The 20,511-nt window shown below is 49.8% G+C and overlaps 1 protein-coding gene across 2 annotated transcripts; it reads right to left on the bottom strand.

Annotated features, from left to right (window-relative positions):
- Nucleotides 1-6,016: 6,016 nt before the first annotated feature.
- Nucleotides 6,017-20,230, bottom strand: LOC138248779 (uncharacterized). 2 transcript variants are annotated; one of them, XM_069202673.1, is made up of 3 exons: nucleotides 19,860-20,230; nucleotides 12,631-12,901; nucleotides 6,017-12,241 (listed from the first exon to the last, which is right to left on the bottom strand). In XM_069202673.1, exons 2-3 carry the CDS (start codon nucleotides 12,749-12,751, stop codon nucleotides 11,346-11,348), a joined length of 1,017 nt encoding a protein of 338 aa, XP_069058774.1. In that variant the 5' UTR covers nucleotides 12,752-12,901; nucleotides 19,860-20,230; the 3' UTR covers nucleotides 6,017-11,345. The 2 variants fall into 2 exon arrangements, with proteins under 2 accessions (XP_069058774.1, XP_069058775.1); XM_069202674.1 differs by having other exon boundaries at nucleotides 19,803-19,869.
- Nucleotides 20,231-20,511: the final 281 nt, after the last annotated feature.

The raw sequence follows: 20,511 nt of genomic DNA, 5'->3' as shown, positions 1-20,511 counted from the left end.
CCATTGGAGCCTATGCGTTTTGGGCACCACTTTGAACCCTGCACCTGACCGGCCCTGAGCTGCTGGTGTGGTAACTTTGGGGTTGCTCTGAACCCCCAACGGTGGGCTATCTTGGACCAAGAACTAAACCCTGTAAGTGTCTTACTTACCTGGTAAAACTAACAAAAACTTACCTCCCCCAGGAACTGTGAAAATTGCACGAAGTGTCCACTTTTAAAATAGCTATTTGTGAATAACTTGAAAAGTATACATGCAATTGAAATGATTCAAAGTTCCTAATGTACTTACCGGCAATACCTTTCAAACAAGATATTACATGTTAAATTTGAACCTGTGGTTCTTAAAATAAACTAAGAAAATATATTTTTCTATAACAAAACCTATTGGCTGGATTTGTCTCTGAGTGTGTGTACCTCATTTATTGTCTATGTGTATGTACAACAAATGCTTAACACTACTCCTTGGATAATCCTACTGCTCGACCACACTACCACAAAATAGAGCATTAGTATTATCTCTTTTTACCACTATTTTACCTCTAAGGGGAACCCTTGGACTCTGTGCATGCTATTCCTTACTTTGAAATAGCACATACAGAGCCAACTTCCTACACTCTTCTACCGAAATCCACCTTTGGTTTCTTCTTCACTGGTCCTGTGCTTGCACAATCCCATTTCTAAGTCCTCTCATTAGTCTTCGGGAAGACCAGGTATTTACCTCAGCTCTCCCGGTCGCTGGGGGTATCTCAGGTACTCACCTCTTGGGGTCCCTCGTTTTTCCAGCTTCCCTCTAACGACTCCATATCCTTCGGTGGGTGACTTCACTTTGCATTCCACTAATTTAGTATATGGCTTGGTTCTCCCCTAGGGTCCTAACTATTTTTCACTAATCCTTGCCAATGCCTGTTGTTCCTTGTGCCAATTCTTAATTATTACTGTGTGTATATACGCCTTCAGGTAATCTAGTGTTGTGTTACTATAATAAAGTACCTTTATTTTGTAACACTGTCTGCTCTCTTCCGGAACTGCATGGATCCTACATCACAGGTGGTGGTCTGGAGTGGTTCCCTTGGTCCTCTCTGCCAGCTGTCCAGCTGGGGAAACAGTAAGCCCTTTCCTGTCTTTGCAGGACAGTACCCCTGTGCACCACGACTCTTGCAACTACCAAGGCTTGTTTGTTCCTGCTCCAAGGGATCTTCAAGTTTTGTGTAGCCATGGCCCCCAACACTTTCTCCTGCCATTCACAGTCTCCTTTCTGCTGCTTCAGCAGGTGTGCTGAGTGGACCTCACTGCGACGTGCTGTGCTTGCTGCCAGGGGTAGCCTGTGGGGGCTGCATCCTCCTCTGGTGAATCTCCCGACTGCTGAGGGTCACCCTGGACTACCCTCCTTGGATGGAGTCCCCTAGGCCTTGCTGGTCCTCTTCATGCTTGGAACTCGTCCTCTCTTGCATTTGCCAATGTTTGTTGGCGGTCTTCCTGCACCACTAACCACAATGCAACCCAACAGCCGACGTGGTACATCGTCTGCATCACTTCAGAAACTCCTCTTCAGCTCCTGTGCTGCACAGCTGGTCTTCTTTGTCCCACGTTGACCCGGACCTGCATCTACAGAAGGGTGGGTAGTGGCTTCTGCCACAACCGGACAGTCCATCACAAACTGGACTTGGTCCCCTTCCTTTACAGGTCCTCTTGTGCCAGAATCCACCTTTGGATTCTTCCAGTCTGGTCTGGGTCTTGCACAGTCCTTTCCCTAATTCCTCCTGTTTGTTTTGAGGAAAACCAGGTACTTACCTCTGCTCTCCTGGTTGTCACTCTGGTACTTATCTCTTGGGGTTCCTAGTTCTTCCAGCTCCCCTCTAATGACTCCATATCCTCAGGTGGGGGGGGGGGGGGACTATTTTGCATTCCATTTTTTTTAGTATATGGTTTGGCTCTCCGCTAGGGCCCTAACTATTTTCCATTACTTTTGCTAATGCTTATTGCTTTTTATGCTCTTTACTGATTGCTAATGTTTATATAATAGTGTGTCTACTTACCTCCAGTTGGGGCACTGCCTATCAATATTCTAGTATTTGTGTTACACTAATAAAGTACCTTTATGTTTGTAACACTGTGTGGTTCTTTCATGTGTGATAGTGCTGTGTGGCTATAATGTTATTGCTTAAGCTTTGCATGTCTTCAAGAAAGGTCTTGGCTGCTCATCCACAACTAGCTCTACAGAGCCCTGGCTTCCTAGACACTGCCAACATTCACTAATAGGGGTCGCCTGGACCTAGTATAAAGGTGCCAACACCATAGGTGTCCACCACACACCAGGCCATCTTCATACAGGGATCCAGAGAAATGTGCTGTGTTAACTGACAAGTGGTTTGTTAACAAGGTTAACAAGGCACTGAAGAAGCATGGCTCTGAACCAAAAGGAGAAAGGAAGGAACTCTCCATAGACTGGTTTCAAACTATAGGGGGTAAGGGCTAGGAAAATTCCCAAAGTTTCAAAGGGGGACAGAAACAGCAGAGGGATTGGGTTTCAAGTGAGGAACAAAGGAAGCTAACGGAAGGTTCTTCAAACCCCAAAGAGATAACCTTTTTTATTAATATCACAAAGTGTGACATTACAATATAAACTGTCACATGAAAGGCTTTGTACCAGCTGCATTTATCATATCTAGTGTGCTGGCTATGAGGTAAGGGACCCAAAAGACACCTGTTGTACTCAGCCTAGTTGCTGTGCACAATTGGGAAAGGGACACAATTGCCTTGAACCACATTCACCCATGCAGTGGGGTCTATGTCAGAAGCTACTATCAGTGCCAATGGCACAGGTTTAGTAGCCATTGGGGAGGACTTTGAGTATTTAATTGCCAGAGAAGGAGGAAATCAGTGGCTGAAGGTCTCTTGGACATTGATCTGGTTTCCCTTGGCTTAGTACTAGGACAGAAAGCCTACATGGCACAGGCTGCATGCCAGTTTCATGGTGAGTCTTGGCCTGCTGTTGATTTGCTAAGAGCAGGACAAGGCAGTTAGCGAATAAGGGCAAGCTGTCAGAAGGCACTGGCCATTGTATCCACTGCCCCTTCCCCAAACATGGAGGAGAGTGGACAACCTAAAGCAGAGCAGCTGTTGGAGTCTGGGTCCCTGCCACAGCAGCAAGGGTTTTTATCTGCTTGAGGACCTAACTCGGAGGAATTCAGCAAGGCACAGGTTGAGGAAGGTGCATTTGTGGGACTTAGGAAGGAAGCCGTAGAGCAGGTCAACAAAAGAGTGGTTGGTAGACGCTGTTGGCTGGGAGGATGACCTACTACATAGTGAGCTGACAAATCCCGAGCCTTGTGCTAGTAAGAGGCTACTGGGTCTACTAGAGCACAGGAGCTTAATGTTGTCACTGGTCCACAAAGTGCCCTTGTTAAGGCATCTGGGCATTCGAAAGACACAGAATAGGTTAGATCCTCTGTCGCACTGGCTAGGGATATAAAGAGACAGGGATATTCTCTAGAACCTGTCCTACTGGTCAGCTGACTTGTATGTATGGTGTTAAGACCAAGGCACAGTTGAACGAGTTACTTATCTTTGGTAACACTTTGGGGGTCATTATGACCCCAGCGGTCGGTGTAATAGTGGAGGTATTACCGCCAACAGGCTGGTGGTACATACCTCCACTATTATGACATTGGCCGTTTGACCAAAGCCAAACCGCCAAGTTAACACACCAACCGCCACGGCAGTAATAACCGCCGGGCTGGAGACCACAGTCTCCAGCCCGGTGGCCGTCACTAAGCTGCCCATGGCATTATGACCCCGCCCACCGCCATGGTTTCTGTACTGCCACGGAAACCATGGCTGTAGGCACTATCAGTGCCAGGGAATTCCTTCCCTAGCACTGATAGGGGTCTCCCCCGACCCCCTCTCCAGAGTCCTCCCCTCCTCCACCCCCCCACATATACACACATACACTCACAAACATACATCCAGGCACACACGCAATCACACGACACAATATGTAGGTACACAGATACTGACTCATGCACACATGCATTACACACGCATACATGCATTCAAACACAGTCACACACACACCCATACACGCACACAACACCTCCCACCCCCCTCTCCTGTTGGAGACCTCCACTTACCTGCTTGCAGGGGGTCCTCCGGCAGGAGACGGGACATGGCGCTCCTGCCAGCAGCAGCCTCTGCCAGCAAAATACAGCCAGGCCGTATCATGGAACATTGTGTAGGGGAGTGCCTCCTTCACTCCAAGGGAGATTCCTTTGTTCTTCTAGTGCTGGCTGTTGCAGTTACTGGCAGAAGCTGAAGATACAATTTTGCAGAAGTCGTCTTTGCTTCTTTGTCGCAGTTTGTAGAGTTCCTGGAGGGTCCGGATATAGTTTCTTCGGTAAGAAGGTGAAGTAAAGGATGCTGAGGATTCCTGCTGGAGTCTTGCAATCCGAATCTGAAGAACCACCCAAGAGAGATACCCTAAATATTCTTGAAAGAGGGATTGGTCAGCTAAACAGGTAAGCACCTATCAGGGGATGGCTCTGACGTCACCTGCTGGCACTGGCCACTCAGATGCTCCCAGACCTCCCTGCCAACCTGGAATCCAAGATGGCAAAACCAAGGGGCCCTCCTGAGGAGCTCTGAGCACCACCCATGGGGTGGTGATGGACAGGGGAGTGGTCAATCCCTTGTCCACTTTCGTGCCAGAGTAGGGATTGGAGGTCTCTGAACCGGTGTAAACTGGATTATGCAAGGAGGGCACCATCTGAACATTTCCAGAGGCACTGGGAGGCAACCCCTGCCATGCCAGTAATACCTATTTGCAAAGGGACAGGGTGTAGCACCTGTAGGAAGTTGGCTCTGTATGTACTATTTCAAAGTAAGAAATAGCATGCACAGAGTCCAAGGGTTCCCCTTAGAGGTAAGATAGTGGCAAAAAGAGATAATTCTAATGCTCTATTTTTTGTTAGTGTGGTCGAGCAGTAGGCTTATCAGAGGGTAGTGTTAAGCATTTGTTGTACACACACAGACAATAAATGAGGAACACACACTCAAAGACAATTCCAGGCCAATAGGTTTTCATATCGAAAAATATATTTTCTTAGTTTATTTTAAGAACCACAGGTTCAAGATTTACAAACAATACTTTAAATGAAAGGCATTTCACTCAGGTATCTTTGGAACTTTGAATCATCACAATAGCATGTACAGTTTTGGCAAAAATGGCAAGCTATTTTAAAAATGGACACTGCAAAAATCAACAGTTCCTGGGGGAGGTAAGTATATGTTAGTTTCACAGGTAAGTAAAGCACTTACAGGGTTCAAAGTTGGGTCCAAGATAGCCCACTGTTGGGGGTTCAAGGCAACCCCAAAGTTACCTCACCAGCAGCTCAGGGCCGGTCAGGTGCAGAGGTCAAAGTGGTGCCCAAAACACATTGGTGGTCATTCCAACCCTGGCGGTCGGTGTTAAAGCGGCGGCCAACCCGCCAACAGGCAGGCGGTAAAAAAAATGGAATTCTGACCCTAGCTGAAACCGCCAACACAGACCGCCACTTTAACACTCCGACCGCCACGGCGGGACAAACAAACAGCGCGGCGGTCACCACCAACAGACAGGCGGCGGACAATGTACCGCCCACCCTATCATAACTCACCAATCCGCCACCTTTTCCGGGGCGGGAGCCCCGCCGATAAAAACACGGCGGAAACAGACTACGAACGGGAAAACGCTCACCTCTACACACTCCACGAGGAATCTGGACAGCATGGAACCCGAACTACACATCTTACCAGCAATTGTCTACCTGCTCCTCTACCAGGAGCACGAACGCCGGCGCAGAAGACAACGGTGAGTACTGCACCTACGACACAGGGGAGGGGGGAGGAGAAAAGGTTACGGGCACACACATACGCAACACCCCCCCCCCCCCCCCCCCCCAACTACCTACACACCAATGCAGAGCAACAACTCAGAGTGACACCCCTCAAACCCCCCGGAAGAATGCAAAGACAAAAAAATATGATATTGAAATCTAAATATATTGTAAGGCTAAGTAAATAAGTAATTCGAACATCTTATAACTATATACACATATGTAAATTGTCCCGTCAAAATTGGCTTACAGTCATTGTACGTGGGCCAATGGTCCTCAACACATGGGCAAAGCCCACACAGGAGACCCGAATCCATTGGAGAGAACACTGCAGGGGCATCAGATAGTAAAATTACAGGCACCTCAGGGGGAAGGGAAGGGGGGGCACCTCAGCCAGATGAGTCCACGACGCTAGATCCACGAGGGGCCTCCATGGCCACTGTTCAATCTTGGGGAGTGCAAAGCCACAGTCTCTCAAGTCTCTGCAGTGGGTGGTTTGCCCACCGCTTTATCCTGGGGAGTGCAAAGCCACAGTCTCACAAGTCTCTACAGTGGGTGGCCTTCCCACTGTGCCATCCTGGGGAGTGCAAAGCCACAGTCTCTCAAGTCTCTGCAGTGGGTGGTTTGCCCACCGCTTTATCCTGGGGAGTGCAAAGCTAGTCTCACAAGTCTCTACAGTGGGTGGCCTGCCCACTGTGCCATCCTGGGGCGTGCAAAGCCAAAGTCTCACAAGTCTCTACAGTGGGTGGCCTGCCCACTGTGCCATCCTGGGGAGTGCAAAGCCACAGTCTCTCAAGTGGATGACAGACTCCACTGGTACTGGAAGAGTCTTGGTGCCCAGAGTGTATTGTGCAGCCCTGCCCGACACTGATCCGGGCCTGCCCCTTCTGCCAATGGGCCAGCGGTGCTTGAGATGAAGGGCCCAGCGGAGCGGTGCTTGAGAGGAAGGGCCCAGAGGAGCGGTGCTCTAGAGGAAGGGCCCAGCGGAACGGTGCAGAGACGGCAGTGCCCAGCGGAGCGGTGCTTGAGATGAAGGGCCCAGCGGAACGGTGCTTGAGATGAAGGGCCCAGCGGAACGGTGCAGAGACGGCAGTGCCCAGCGGAACGGTGCAGAGACGGCAGTGCCCAGCGGAACGGTGCAGAGACGGCAGTGCCCAGCGGAACGGTGCAGAGACGGCAGTGCCCAGCGGAACGGTGCAGAGACGGCAGTGCCCAGCGGAACGGTGCAGAGACGGCAGGGCCCAGCGGAGCGGTGCTTGAGATGAAGGGCCCAGCGGAGCGGTGCTTGAGATGAAGGGCCCAGCGGAGCGGTGCTTGAGATGAAGGGCCCAGCGGAGCGGTGCTTGAGAAGAAGGGCCCAGCGGAGCGGTGCTTGAGAAGAAGGGCCCAGCGGAGCGGTGCTTGAGAAGAAGGGCCCAGCGGAGCGGTGCTTGAGAGGAAGGGCCCAGCGGAGCGGTGCTTGAGAGGAAGGGCCCAGCGGAGCGGTGCTTGAGAGGAAGGGCCCAGCGGAGCGGTGCTTGAGAGGAAGGGCCCAGCGGAGCGGTGCTTGAGAGGAAGGGCCCAGCGGAGCGGTGCTTGAGAAGAAGGGCCCAGCGGAGCGGTGCTTGAGATGAAGGGCCCAGCGGAACGGTGTAGAGACGGCGGGGCCCTGTTCAGCGGTGCAGGTCTTGAAGGGCCCTGTTCAGCGGTGCAGGTCTTGAAGGGCCCTGTTCAGCGGTGCAGGTCTTGAAGGGCCCTGTTCAGCGGTGCTGGTCTTGAAGGGCCCTGTTCAGCGGTGCTGGTCTTGAAGGGCCCTGTTCAGCGGTGCTGGTCTTGAAGGGCCCTGTTCAGCGGTTCTTGAGACGGCGGTGCCCTGTTCAGCGGTGCAGGTCTTGAAGGGCCCTGTTCAGCGGTTCTTGAGACGCCGGTGCCCTGTTCAGCGGTGCAGGTCTTGAAGGGCCCTGTTCAGCGGTGCTGGTCATGAAGGGCCCTGTTCAGCGGTTCTTGAGACGGCGGTGCCCTGTTCAGTGGTGCTGGTCTTGAAGGGCCCTGTTCAGCGGTGCTGGTCTTGAAGGGCCCTGTTCAGCGGTTCTTGAGACGGCGGTGCCCTGTTCAGCGGTGCAGGTCTTGAAGGGCCCTGTTCAGCGGTGCTGGTCTTGAAGGGCCCTGTTCAGCGGTGCTGGTCTTGAAGGGCCCTGTTCAGCGGTGCTGGTCTTGAAGGGCCCTGTTCAGCGGTTCTTGAGACGGCGGTGCCCTGTTCAGCGGTGCTGGTCTTGATGGGCCCTGTTCAGCTGTGCTGGTCTTGAAGCGCCCTGTTCAGCGGTTCCTGAGACGGCGGTGCCCTGTTCAGCGGTGCAGGTCTTGAAGGGCCCTGTTCAGCAGTTCATGAGACGGCGGTGCCCTGTTTAGCGGTGCTGGTCTTGAAGGGCCCTGTTCAGCGGTTCTTGAGACGGCGGTGCCCTGTTCAGCGGTGCTGGTCTTGAAGGGCCCTGTTCAGCGGTTCTTGAGACGGCGGTGCCCTGTTCAGCGGTTCTTCACGTGTCTCCAGGGCACCAGATCCGGACAATAGATGGTGTTCACTCGCCATCCGACTTCTCGCTTGCGGGGCCCTCCTGTGCTGGTGTCCCGTGCCCGTGGGTGTCCTCCTTCACCCCAGGAATGGGGCTGGTTGGGCCCTCCTGGGCTGCTCGCCTGCTGCCGGACTTGTCGGCCGTGCTGCCCTTGCCATCCTTCCGTGAGTCTCTGTGGCCCTTGCCTCCCTTTGTAGATGTGCCAGGTGGCACCCCACTTCCTGGCGGTGCCAGGGTGGTGGCTGTGGAGGCTGCCGTCTCTGTCCTCTCGCGTCGGGCCTTCCCTTTTTTAGTTTTTTCCCAGGGGTGGGCTGGCTGTCCCTTTGCTGCTGGCCGATGTAGCTGCCCTCAAAGGTGGTGGACTCCAATATCCCTGGACTATGGTCCTTGTAGGTCCAGGGGCTGTGGTGGCTGAGGTGCTGATTGGCCTTTTACGAGATGGAGGGGGTGGGTCAGGTGATGGAAAGAGGTTAATTTTTTTAGAGGAAAAACTTTTTCGGAGCAATGGGAAGGGTAGGTGGAGTGGGTATGGGAGTGGAGGAAGAGGAGGTGGTTGTAGGAGAGTCAAGTGTGCTGTCTTTGGGTGCAGGTGCTTGTGACGGAGGCTGTTGTGAGGTGGATGGCTGTTGGGTGGGTGCAGGGATGTGGAATTCCTATCGCCCGACGCCCAGGACATCTTGTTTGGGGTCAAGGGCAACAAGTTTTTATGTTTCCTTTGTCCTTGGGACAAGTAGGCCCAACCCCCTGCAGCACAAACCCATTGGCTGCCTGTTTACAGAGAGTTGAACTCTCTGCAGTTGAGGTAATGTGTTTCCAAAAGATAATGCTGTTCGAACTTGTATTTATGGTTCATTATTTGAAAGCCTTCATTATTAGGGTGCGTGCTGTAAATAAATGTTTTAAGGTCACACTTCACTACTGACGTTGGTTCCAGTACAAAAAAAAAAACGTGTACACACATGTTTGAAAAGTTTAGGCTAAGAGGCTAAGTATAATCCTCCCAGAATGCTCTCTGATTATATGCAAATGAAGTGTCATTTAGTAAAATGTGTTGATGCATGCTAGTATTTCCCAAAAATATTTCTAATGGAAAATCAGTGTAACCATTTTCAACACGATTATGGGAAGCATGAAAATAAACAAACACTGACAAAGCCAACTGATCTGACATATTTTTATAAGTCTTTTAGTTTCATCAATGCGTGTCTTGTTTTGACATGGCTTTTGTAACACTTTATTGTTGTGGGAGCTACCAGGCCCTCAACATTGTAACAAACATTGGCAAAACCCCCCCAAAAGGTTTTTGAACTCTTAAAGCACACGCTGCCACCAGCAGCATAACAAAGGCCCCGCAGCCGCCCTCCAGGGGGCCCCGTCAGCACAGCACCTGCCCTGAGTGAGTCTGGAGAGGGTGCTCCTCCATGTTCTTTGCAAAGGGGCACCCTCCAGTTTCGTTACGTCACTGATTGCCACTGTAGTTCCTGACACTGAACAAAACTACTTTGTGTGCCAATATGCTCCTTGTGGAAGAGCAGAATGCGATCACTCACAGTAAAGCCAGCCGAAAGAGAGAGAAATAGAAGTTTAATAAAAACAAAATGTCTTTGTTAACACCAGACCTAATTAGGGACCAAGACCCACATGTAGGTAGCTTTTTGCATGTCGCAAACAGCGACTTTCGCTGTTTGCGACGTGCAAAAAGCACATTGCGATGCACAAACCCAGTTTTGCGATTCAGTAACCTGGTTACCGAATCACAAAACGGGTTTGCGACTCGCAATTAGTAAGGGGTGTTCCCTTCCTAATTGCAACTCGCAGTGCAATGTAGGATTGTTTTGTGACCACGAACGCGGGCGCAAACCAATCGCAGTTTTCACCCATTGTGAATGTCACTGTAAACATTTTTTGAGAGCAAGCAGTGGTCCTGTGGACCACTGCCTGCTCTGAAAAAATGAAACTAAAACGTTTCATTTTTCGTTTTTGTTATGCATCTCGTTTTCCTTTAAGGAAAACGGGCTGCATTACAAAAAAAAAAAAAAAAACTGCTTTATTGAAAAGCAGTCACAGACATGGTGGTCTGCTGTCTCCAGCAGGCCACCATTCGTGAGGGGGTCGCAAATTGCGACCCACCTCATGATTATTCATGATGTGGGCATTTGCGAAGCCCTTGCGAATCACAGATGGTGTCAAGGACACCATCCTACATTCGGATTTGCAACTCGCAATTTGCAGGTCACAAATCTGAACCTACCTACTTGTGGCCCCAAATTCTTAAAGAAAGTCACAAAAGTGCACCCATGGTATATGTCGTACCCCTATAAAATATTTGTGAACTGTATTTTAGCGTGGGTAAATACGATGTGTAGATTTGCTCATGTGAAAATCTATTGAGCATTTGCAAGTTCATTTTCCCTCCAGCCACTTTCTTCCCAACCCTGGAAGAAGTTCTAATTCTGCCATTGTCAGGAGTAAATGTCCAACCTTTCTTATTATGGGAAAATATTAGAGAGAAGCTGGTAAAAATCTTTAAAATATGCAGGTTAGTAGGTTTGCAGACTCAAAGGCATTCCAGCCCTGGAACTATTGCTTACTGCTTCCTCCAGCCCCAGTATGCAGATCTGCAGAAAGGTGGCAAAATAAGGAAATTGCTACAGTAGGGATTGAAACTCCAAGTATTCAAGCCCTACTATGGTAGTAGCCCTGGCATAATCAGAGAGGCTATTAATTGCTGCCATAATTTGGCGCCACACTACATGGCACCAAAGGGACAAGTAGATCTTTTTACAGGACAAGTAGATTTGAGAAGCAACCTGTCCCCTGGACAAGTAGATATTTTAATAAATTCCACACCCCTGGGGTGGCTGCCTGCGTTTGTGTGGTTTGGATGAGGGGGTGACAGACACAGTGGGAGTGGACACAGGGGACGTCTAAATGGCAGTGGGTGTGGTGACTGCACGTGTGCGGAGTGTTCTGGTGGGTGTGCTGGTGATGGACGTAGTGGATGATGATGTTGTGCATGCAAGTGTGAGTGGAGACGTCACAGGGAGGGAGGAAGGAGACGAGGAGGAGGGGGACACAGAGGAGGCAGTGGTTGTTGGCATGTCTGCATGTGGATGTTGCTTGTGTGAATGCTTGTGGGATGTGTGGTGCTTATGTCTGGATGAGCGGACCTTGGGTGTTGAGGTGTGTGCAGGCTGGTCTGTAGGTGTGTCTGGGATAGGCAGAGGAACAGGGGAGTGGGACTGGGTGGAGGGAGTTGGAGGAGGGAGGCTGGAGACAGGGACAATGGCTGCCGTCAGTGCTGAGGCCAGAGCGTTGAACGATCGCTGATGGGCAGCCTGACCCGAATGAATGCCCTCCAGGTATGCATTGCTCCGATGCACCTCCCTATCTACCCCCTGGATGGCATTCAAAAGGGTAGACTGCCCAACAATGAGCGTCCGGAGGAGGTCATTGACCTCCTCACTGAGGGCAGCAGGGGTAACTGGGGCAGGGCCTGAGGTGCCTGGGGCGAAGGAGATGCCCGCCTTGGTGTGCGAGCGGGCACGGGGCGAACGCTGAGGGGCTGCTTGGAGGGCGGAGCTGGTGCTCTGGGTGGCGGCTGTACCTGTTGTTGCAGTGGGCACGGATGTTGCCGCCACCACAAGGGAGCCCCCTTCCGAGGACGTGTCGGTGTTGCTGATGTCTCCACGTGTCCCCGTTGTGGAGCCCCCCTCGCCCTCCGTCTCACTGGTGAAATCAGAGTCCGTTGCATGGCCCTCCGGGGCCATGTGAGATGCAGCTCCCTCGTGCTCCAATGCCACTTCTCCTCCGCCAGATGATGCTAATGCACACATGAACAGGAAGAGCAGACAAAAAAAGGGGGTGGGGGGGAGACATAAAGACATGTTGAGTGCATGCATTGGCAACACAGTTGGCGGAGAGGACAGACACAGAAGCCCCCTGCACTACGCCGTGCACTTGGGGTACACTACTCAATCAGTGAGACCTGGCCTACAAGCCAATGGACGACAACTGCACACATAGGTGCCACAGGGCCATGGATAGCTGTACTTGGCACCCTACAGAGGTGGAGGGCGGGGACACAGGGCCATGCCTTACGGAGGGGACTGGCATACAGAAAGCGCCCTGGCCTACGGATACCCACATCCCTCCTCCCCCACCCAGACACCTCCACTGCGCGCTAAGATAGCAGAATGTGCTTGTACTCACCCCCTTGTGCCTGCTGTGATGTCCTCACGCGCCCATCCAAATCTGGGTAGGCATCTGCCAGGATCTGGGACATCAGGGGGGTCAATAGACGACTGGCACCCCTCCTACGTTGGGAGGCCATCCCCAGCAGAGCCTCTGCGGTCTTTCTGCTCCCGCGGCGGATGTCTTCCCACCTCTTGCAGCAGTGGGTGCCCCGTCTGTTGTGGACCCCCAGGGTCCGGACGTCCTTGGCGATGGCACGCCAAATGTCTATTTTCTGATGGGCGCTGACCTATGTGACACGTACAGGGAGAGAAAATAAAATATCAACATTTTCTGCATGCTCGATGTGAGTGGCCCCCCCTCCCCACCCTTGCCATGTGGCACATGCTCTCATCTGTTGTTTGATGCATGGGACCCACAATGCAAAAAATAAAGTGCAAGCTTTGGTATAAAGTACAAATATGTAATCAACAAAATGTGTGCGACCACCTAATGCAAGCACTTCATCAAAAACATATAACCCACGGTGCAAAGTATAAAGTGCACAGTTTCATCCAAAATGCAAATATGGTAACAACCACCTTGCACAGCCATTGGATTTAGCCCAGGGAGCAGAAATATGTAAGAAATCGATTTGCGCAGCATTTCAGGACCGTGGAAAAGTGCAATGTGCCTTAATAAAAGTCATTATTAGCAGCATTCATGGGCGGGCGTTGCATGGGGCTCAAGGGAAAAAAGTGTAGATAAGACCAGTCAGTGCATTCCGCAAAACTAGCAAGGGAAATGCATCTTGTAGGTCTTGTGACTTGTATATCTGGCACATACAGGCAATCCTCTTCTGGGATGTCAGGAGTTATGTCCCCTTAGCCGATACCCTACTATTGGGGGCGTAGGCAAGCATCATCCGAGCCGGGTATGCAAAGGTCAGAGGAGGGAGGAGGGAGGCTTCACAATCTGGGGCAGGAGTGGCTGGGCCTCGAGGCAGGTAGGTCCTTCATACCTAGGGGTGGATGCACAAGGGACTGAGCAGGTGTGCCCTTCATCGCCTGGGGCAGGTTTGGAAGGGCCTTGGAGCAATCAGGCCAGTTTTAGCCCACAGCGGGTCTGGGACACCCTCACAGTAGGCAGGCCCCTCATAACAAGGGACGCATTCAAGCTCTTCTGGGGCTGGTGTTGCAGAACCTCAGTGCAGGTAGGCCCTTCACACCAAGGGGCAGATGTGGATGGGTCTCTGAGCAAGTAGGTCCTTCATACCCAGGTGCGGGTGTGGAAGGGACTCGGGCATGCAGTCCCCTCATGCCCAGGGGCAGGCGTGGAAGGGTCTCAGTGCAGGTGGGCCCTTCAAACCTGGGGGCAGGTGCGGAAGGGTCTCAGTGCCGACAGGCTCTTCATCCATGGGGCATGTGTGAACTGGCCTCAGGCTAGGCAGGCCTTTCATAACCAGTAGCTGGTGAGAACAGCCCCGGGGCATTCAAGCCCTTCAGGGGCTGGTGTGGAAGGGCGTTGGCGCAAGCAGGCCATTGATACCCAGTGGCAAAGGCGGACAGCCTTGGCAGAGGTAGGCCTGTCACATTAGGATATGGGACGGTCCAGGAGGCGGCATGGCCTGCACATCCAAGGGCAGATATGGAACAGCCAGGGGAACGGCAGCACCAGGGGCGCAGACAGGCCTTTGATAGCAGTTGGCGGGAGTGGAAGTGCCTCAAAGCAGGCAGGCCCTTCAAGCTCAGGGACAAGGGTGGGTCGGTACAGGCAAGGCAGACCATTCAATTTGTGTGGAGAGCTGCTTTTTTCCTAAACAAAAAAAAAGCAATTTTACTGTGAACATGGAATACCAAAGCACTCCACGTGACAAGTACCTGCACATCATGGAAGCCCAGTTATAAACGCACAGGACTCTGCCAGGCAGGTGCCCAGAGACGTGCCTCAGGTGGAAACACATCCGCCCGGCCATAGCAATGAGGTTAGAGGCGGAGGTTTGTTGACTGAGAACGCTCCTCCGGGAGGACACAAAAGGAAGTGTCCTCATTAGCAGGCAATCACTACAGGAACAAGTGCACATGAGAGATGCCAGCAATGTTAGAGGCTGCCCCCACCCCGGGGACGGGGCAACGTCAGCAACCCAGGACAAAGAGCGAGGAAAGAATGGCACATGCACCAAGAGACAACAAGCACTGGTGGAGCCAATGGGTCAGGTTTATGAAAGCACTGTAAAGACAGAACTGTAATGCATGTACATTAATGACTGCCTCCTCCAATTTGTGCTGCTGCCAGGAAAAACACACCATATATTAGTTATTCAATACTTTAATAGCCTTAAAAAGGCATGTGTGTGCCATCAAAATTCAAGCTCAGACAACTGGATAAATAAACAAAATGATCATAGCTGTGTGGAAGCAGAGCAATTTTTTTGTGGATGCATACAACTTCTGTCAGGCCAGGTGATAAAAAGGGAGTGGATGCATGCAGAGGTCATACAAGCAAAAAGTAAAAGTGCAAGGAGCTAGGGCACTGGGAGGAGGGATGTCGAACGGACACAAGTGAGAATGCAGCCAGACAGAGGAAGAGGGCGGCCAGCTAGAGGACGCAAGGAGATCGACCTTTGGCAGCCAAGTGGCCAGACACAAAGAGAATAGTCAGCCAGATAAAGGGGGAAGTGGTCGTCCTGCCAAGCAGGAGGAGTAAGGGTGGGCTGCAACACTTAAATAAAGAATTCAGCCACTAAAACAAGAAAAAAAAGAGAGGATGGGAAGCAAAGGACATACGCAGGGCGGCCAGCCAAGGAGAGGAAAAGGCGGCGGGAGGGCAGGAAGTAAAAAAATAAAATAAAATATGAAAGTCAGAGTGTTGGAAGGTAGATATAGATGGAGGAAATGAGGAGTATGGTTAAACGACCAGACAAAGCAGCAGTTTAGTGCTGAAGCTCCATCACAAGAGTAAAGTGGAACTGACACGCATATCCATTACACTATAACACCTAAAGTTGCCACATGAATAGAGCAGGAGCCTTTGCAAACCCAGTTGCGTCAGCATCCACGGCCATATCAACTAAAACCATTTTAAACTGGGTAAAGCTGAGCTTGCCATCACATCGATCAATGGGTTTTGATTCTCTCTCAAATTGTACGACATCTCTAGGTGTTATCAGACCAGAAAAAACAGAGACAATCTTCATTATCTCTGAACACTTCCCGGATGTGCCCAGTGATCAGCACAGGACACTGGAATACTAATCTACATCTTGACACATTTTGTAAAGATAAAGTATCATACTTGGCAGTCAGTTATACCACCTAACGGCATTTATGCACACTTCTGGATTCCTCCTAATTTTGTGTTTCCAAAGCTGGCCTCCAATTTCCAAGTCCACTGCTGGAGGTTCCAACTTCTTAGCTCACCTGGATGCATTAAAAATGTTTGTCAAAGGGTACACAAAAGACTGCCTCCATCCATGGTCAATCCGGCTACCTCTCCTTCTCAAGCTCTGGAAAGATTTCTAGCTGCTAGCAGTATTTTAGTAGCTGGATATTGGCGTTTTTCCATTGATCCCAGGGAATGGAAACGCCTGGCACTATTGATAAAATTACTTCAGTCTCCTATAACTGGAGACCTCCAACCCAAGTATATGGCAGCTAGGTTACACACATTTGTGTGTGTGGCATGGCTATAAACATGGCCCACACGAGGTTCAGTCACTGCATATGGATTACCAGACTTAACTGCCCTAAAGAATTAGGTTCTTAAGAGCCACATATGCTCAAGTATATGCTAAGAATGCCAAACAGCAAAACACCGAGATGGAATTAGTTTGCAAAAGGAAATGCGAACACAGCGATCTGGATAAGAAAAAGGTACAACAGGATTTTGTGGGAAAAGAATTGCAGGGGGGAAAAAAGCATTCAACATAAGTTACCAACATGATAATTGCAGCCCACAGTGTTACTCTATCCAAAACCAATATCCTCATGAAACGTGGAGAATTACAACAATGGATCAGTAGTGTTAGTATGGTTGCCATTATCCAGAGTTTTTAATGATATACAGAAATCGAATAAAAAGTAGAAGGCTGGGGCTGTACTGGGCCACCCACATTCCTATTAGCGGTACTAAAGCAATAGAGGTAGGGTACCTGGCGAGTGTTCCTCATGTAGGGTGTCTACCCGGCATTAGAAAAATCAACATGGTGACCAGTTGAAACCAAGAGGCACATGAAGGGAAGTTTGAGTTGAACCGTAAAGCACCAATTCTATTCACGTATCTCCCTTGGGCCAATAAAATCAAGCATACCAGATCAATCCCAAACTAGCCCGCCCTATTTCCCACCAGAGCCCACCACCACTACTGGGAGCAAGGAAGATCCTGGCAGACAGTAAAACAACTCTGCAGAAAGGAGACATTACCAGTCCTAAAGTTACTGGTTTTTCCATTTCGGCTTGACTTTTCCAGTACACTTGATTTTTACTGGATCTCCAGATTTGAACTCCTGCTCTACAACATTATTTTTTGTTTCATAATAAAGTTGTTTTTGGCTTGTGCTTTAGCAACCCACTAGCTCCCCGGCACCAACATGGCTGGCAGATTACATCTCAGCCGCATTACACACTCCACTAATCACATCTGCTGAATCACCACTAAACCATTGAATCCTATAAACACTAACCAATGATGTGCCAATCGCGTGCTGTATGGAACACAATCATTGATTGGTTGATGCAGCTTCTGGACCACACATCGCCAAAAGTCCTTGTTCACAGGATTCAGTTTCACTGACCAACTATATGTAAAGCTGAATGCAGCTAGTCAACGCACACTATTTTACGGCTTACGAAAAGCTTAATTTCACTAGCTGTAACTGGATTGTCTTAAAATGAGGTTCTTTTTGTGGCTTCATTGCGTTTCTTACTCCCACTCATTGCCACTGCAGGATCAAGGGGAATAAACACAGACAGTCGTCTGGATGAACTAAGGTTTAAGATTAAGTCCAGTATTAATAGGACTAAGCATCTCCCAGGTAAGTGCCCAACTGCATTAACTACCTCCCAGAACTCTCACTACTGTTCTAACACTACATCCCAAATCCTCATCTCAGACACGCCACACATCGTGAGCAATCACTACTTCAACTAGCCCTCATTAGACTCACACCTAATCCTTCCTCACCAATAAATAACCACAGCTCTTTTGTCTTTAACTACTCAACAATCAAACTGAAACGAATATTGAGGGACAAGGCATCCAGCCTACAAGCTAACCAGCAAATAAGACAGGGAAACAGGGGTGGAAAGTGAATCAAACCAAAAAGAGTAAAGAGCAGAGCTAGACAGACAAATGTGGAACATATGGTGGGGCAACAAGAGGCAGGGACTGAAAAGGGGCATGGTGTGCAACACAAGGAAACAATACAAACCAGACGAAAGGGACAACTAAGGAAAGAGGAGACGAAGGGCATCCATGGGAGTCATGTCAGAACCGAGACCATCATCTCAGACACTATTTCCAATGCTTAATGCAGTTTTGAAGAGAAAGAAATGTGTTTTACACTTTGTTGTTATCAAGCGGAAATGTACCTAAAGACTGAACTTGCCTTTGGAAATTCTGCTCCCTTTTACACTTGGACCAGGAGAGCAAGCTTTATGAGACCTCCAACCCTATACTTTCAGATTTATTTAATTGTGTAGATTAAGGTGGGGGCTTTCCAAGTAAGTTTGTTAAGTCGAGCACGCCACAGATATTAACATACAGAATGCTCTGCCTCACGCTTGTATTAAAAAAACAAGTGTGTTGTGGTTTCCAGAATTAGCAATGTGTTGTGGTTTCCTGGATGGCTTCATTTGATAAAATATGCATGCTTAGTATGCATTTGTTCTTTTAAATACTGTATAATACTTGATTTGTATTTGCAAAATTTCTCATATAGTGTCATTTGAATTTAGCATGTAATACATGTATTTCCCAATTTCGATTGTATTGCACTAATTCTAATTTTCAAAGAAAACTAAGCACGATATGTAATATTATTCTGTGTAAAATGAGGGCGAGGAGTAGATACGGACTAGTGAATGAAACGCAGACTATTGAGACAGGCTAACCTGGGGTCAAATCCTGACTGACTCGCTTGAATAAACTGTGTGATCGTAGCTTGTATAAACCAGCGAGCATCCCAGACGTTTGGATTTCCTCGTTTACAATAGGTTTTGAATTAGATATAGCGCATTCGTCGAAACAAACACAAACAGTAAACAACATGTGTCGTGGGTAGCCTTTCAAGTCGCCTCATTCTCTTATCAACTGAATCGTTTAGCCGACCAGCAATGTTTTTTGTGTGGCATATTCTGATTCGTGTCCACTAAAAACTGACGGATACAAGTCCTGGCTACAATTCGTAAGTGAAATTAAGTGAAATGTCATCAAGTCCCACTGTAATGTTTAAGCCCGCTGAAGATATTTGCCGTTTCGCATAACAGTTGTAACAAAACACCGCGGCACATATACGATTCAACAACTGTACAGAAAGGTCAGGGATCTGACACAAAAAATGTTGCCGGCCGATATCTGAAAGTGAGCAGAGATAAAGTTAGGTTTTTTCATCTATCTGAGCGTATGTTCTCGAAGTCTCTCTCTAGTTGCTGTACTAGTTAAGGGTTTGTTTTTCCTTTTCTCTCCAACTCGCTATCCTGCGGCTTTTGATTTGGTTGCCCCGAATGTTTTTTTTAACTAAGTGTGCGAATGCACAACTATCCTTTTGCAGCTCTTCTTTCAATGTGACAGCACCCGGTACCTGTCAACACCCTCACTTCACACGCACTAGTTTAAGTTGCAAGTATACTTTATGAACGCTGCACATACACTATCAATTTTTGAAACTTTACTTTCAGGCTTTCTCGCGGTGCATGTGGGACCCCGCCACATGATGCCGAAATAAAGTCTTTTTATTTATTTTTTAATGATGTTTCCAAGAAACACATACCCGTGGAACTAGGAGCTCCCTCTTTTTAGGGTGGCACACTACACCGATCAGGGGGCTAAGAAAGTTCTCCATCTCCCAGCGAGAGGCGCTGAATAAACTGCATTTTCGACCGCGGGAGGCTCGACATATCAAGTTCAACGAGCAGACGAAAGAGTAAACAGACAAACTAAAGTCAGGCGAGACAATGAAAGACGGGCGTGGATGAGAACAGAGGGTCACCTACCTGGCGTCTCTTCCAGAAGTGTCACTTTTAAATGCCTCGGGCAGAGACGGCTCTTACCTGCGCGGGGCGGTCCCTCTGCAGCCGAGCGGGGGCCCGCTGCCACACGGCCGCCTCCCGTGCGACGCCTGCTCCCGCCTCCGGTGGGTGGGACCAGAGCGGCTGCCGCCGCCCCCTGGCTGCGCTCAGACTCTGCCGCTGGAGCAGGTGCCGTGCGGAGCCCCAGGCCCGGAGCGCCCGGCACACGGGTCCGCCCCTCGGGCTGGCCTCGCCACTCCCTGCCCGGGGCGCGGTCTGAGGCCCGTAGACACGGAAGACAGACTAGGCGACGCCGCCTCAGTGGACGCCCGGTCCTGCCCTTGCCGGTGTTCTATCTTTAGCCGCTCCCCGTCCGAATCGGGTCGGCTCTATTATGTGCGCATGCGCAGAACTGTGCGCATGCGCACCGGCGATAACACCGAACCTAAGCCGCCATACTGAAAAGGACAAATCTGAAAATCATGTCACCGCAAAACAGTTAATTTCAGACTTTCATAGTGCGATTTATACATTTGCCTAGCGCACTCATTTATGACCAGCAGTGAGTATTATTATAACTATGTTTACGAAAATAAATTTGTCATAAATATTTACTTTATAGAATGGCACAGTATAACCTGTATACGAGGCGTTTGGCTGTTTACCTACAGAAAGTCGGCGTGTATGTTACTGT

This window comes from Pleurodeles waltl, chromosome 8, assembly GCF_031143425.1.
Source record: "Pleurodeles waltl isolate 20211129_DDA chromosome 8, aPleWal1.hap1.20221129, whole genome shotgun sequence".
Lineage (NCBI taxonomy): Eukaryota > Metazoa > Chordata > Amphibia > Caudata > Salamandridae > Pleurodeles > Pleurodeles waltl.
The sequence above is the reverse complement of the archived record's forward strand: the minus strand, read 5'-3'. Positions and strand labels throughout refer to the sequence as shown.

Coding starts and splice junctions, on each gene's coding strand:
- LOC138248779 (XM_069202673.1), bottom strand. CDS start 12,751: ATGGCCTCCCAACGTAGGAGGGGTGCCAGTCGTCTATTGACCCCCCTG. Junction 12,242..12,630: donor ATCACAGCAGGCACAAGGGG/GTGAGTACAAGC, acceptor TGTGTGCATTAG/CATCATCTGGCGGAGGAGAA.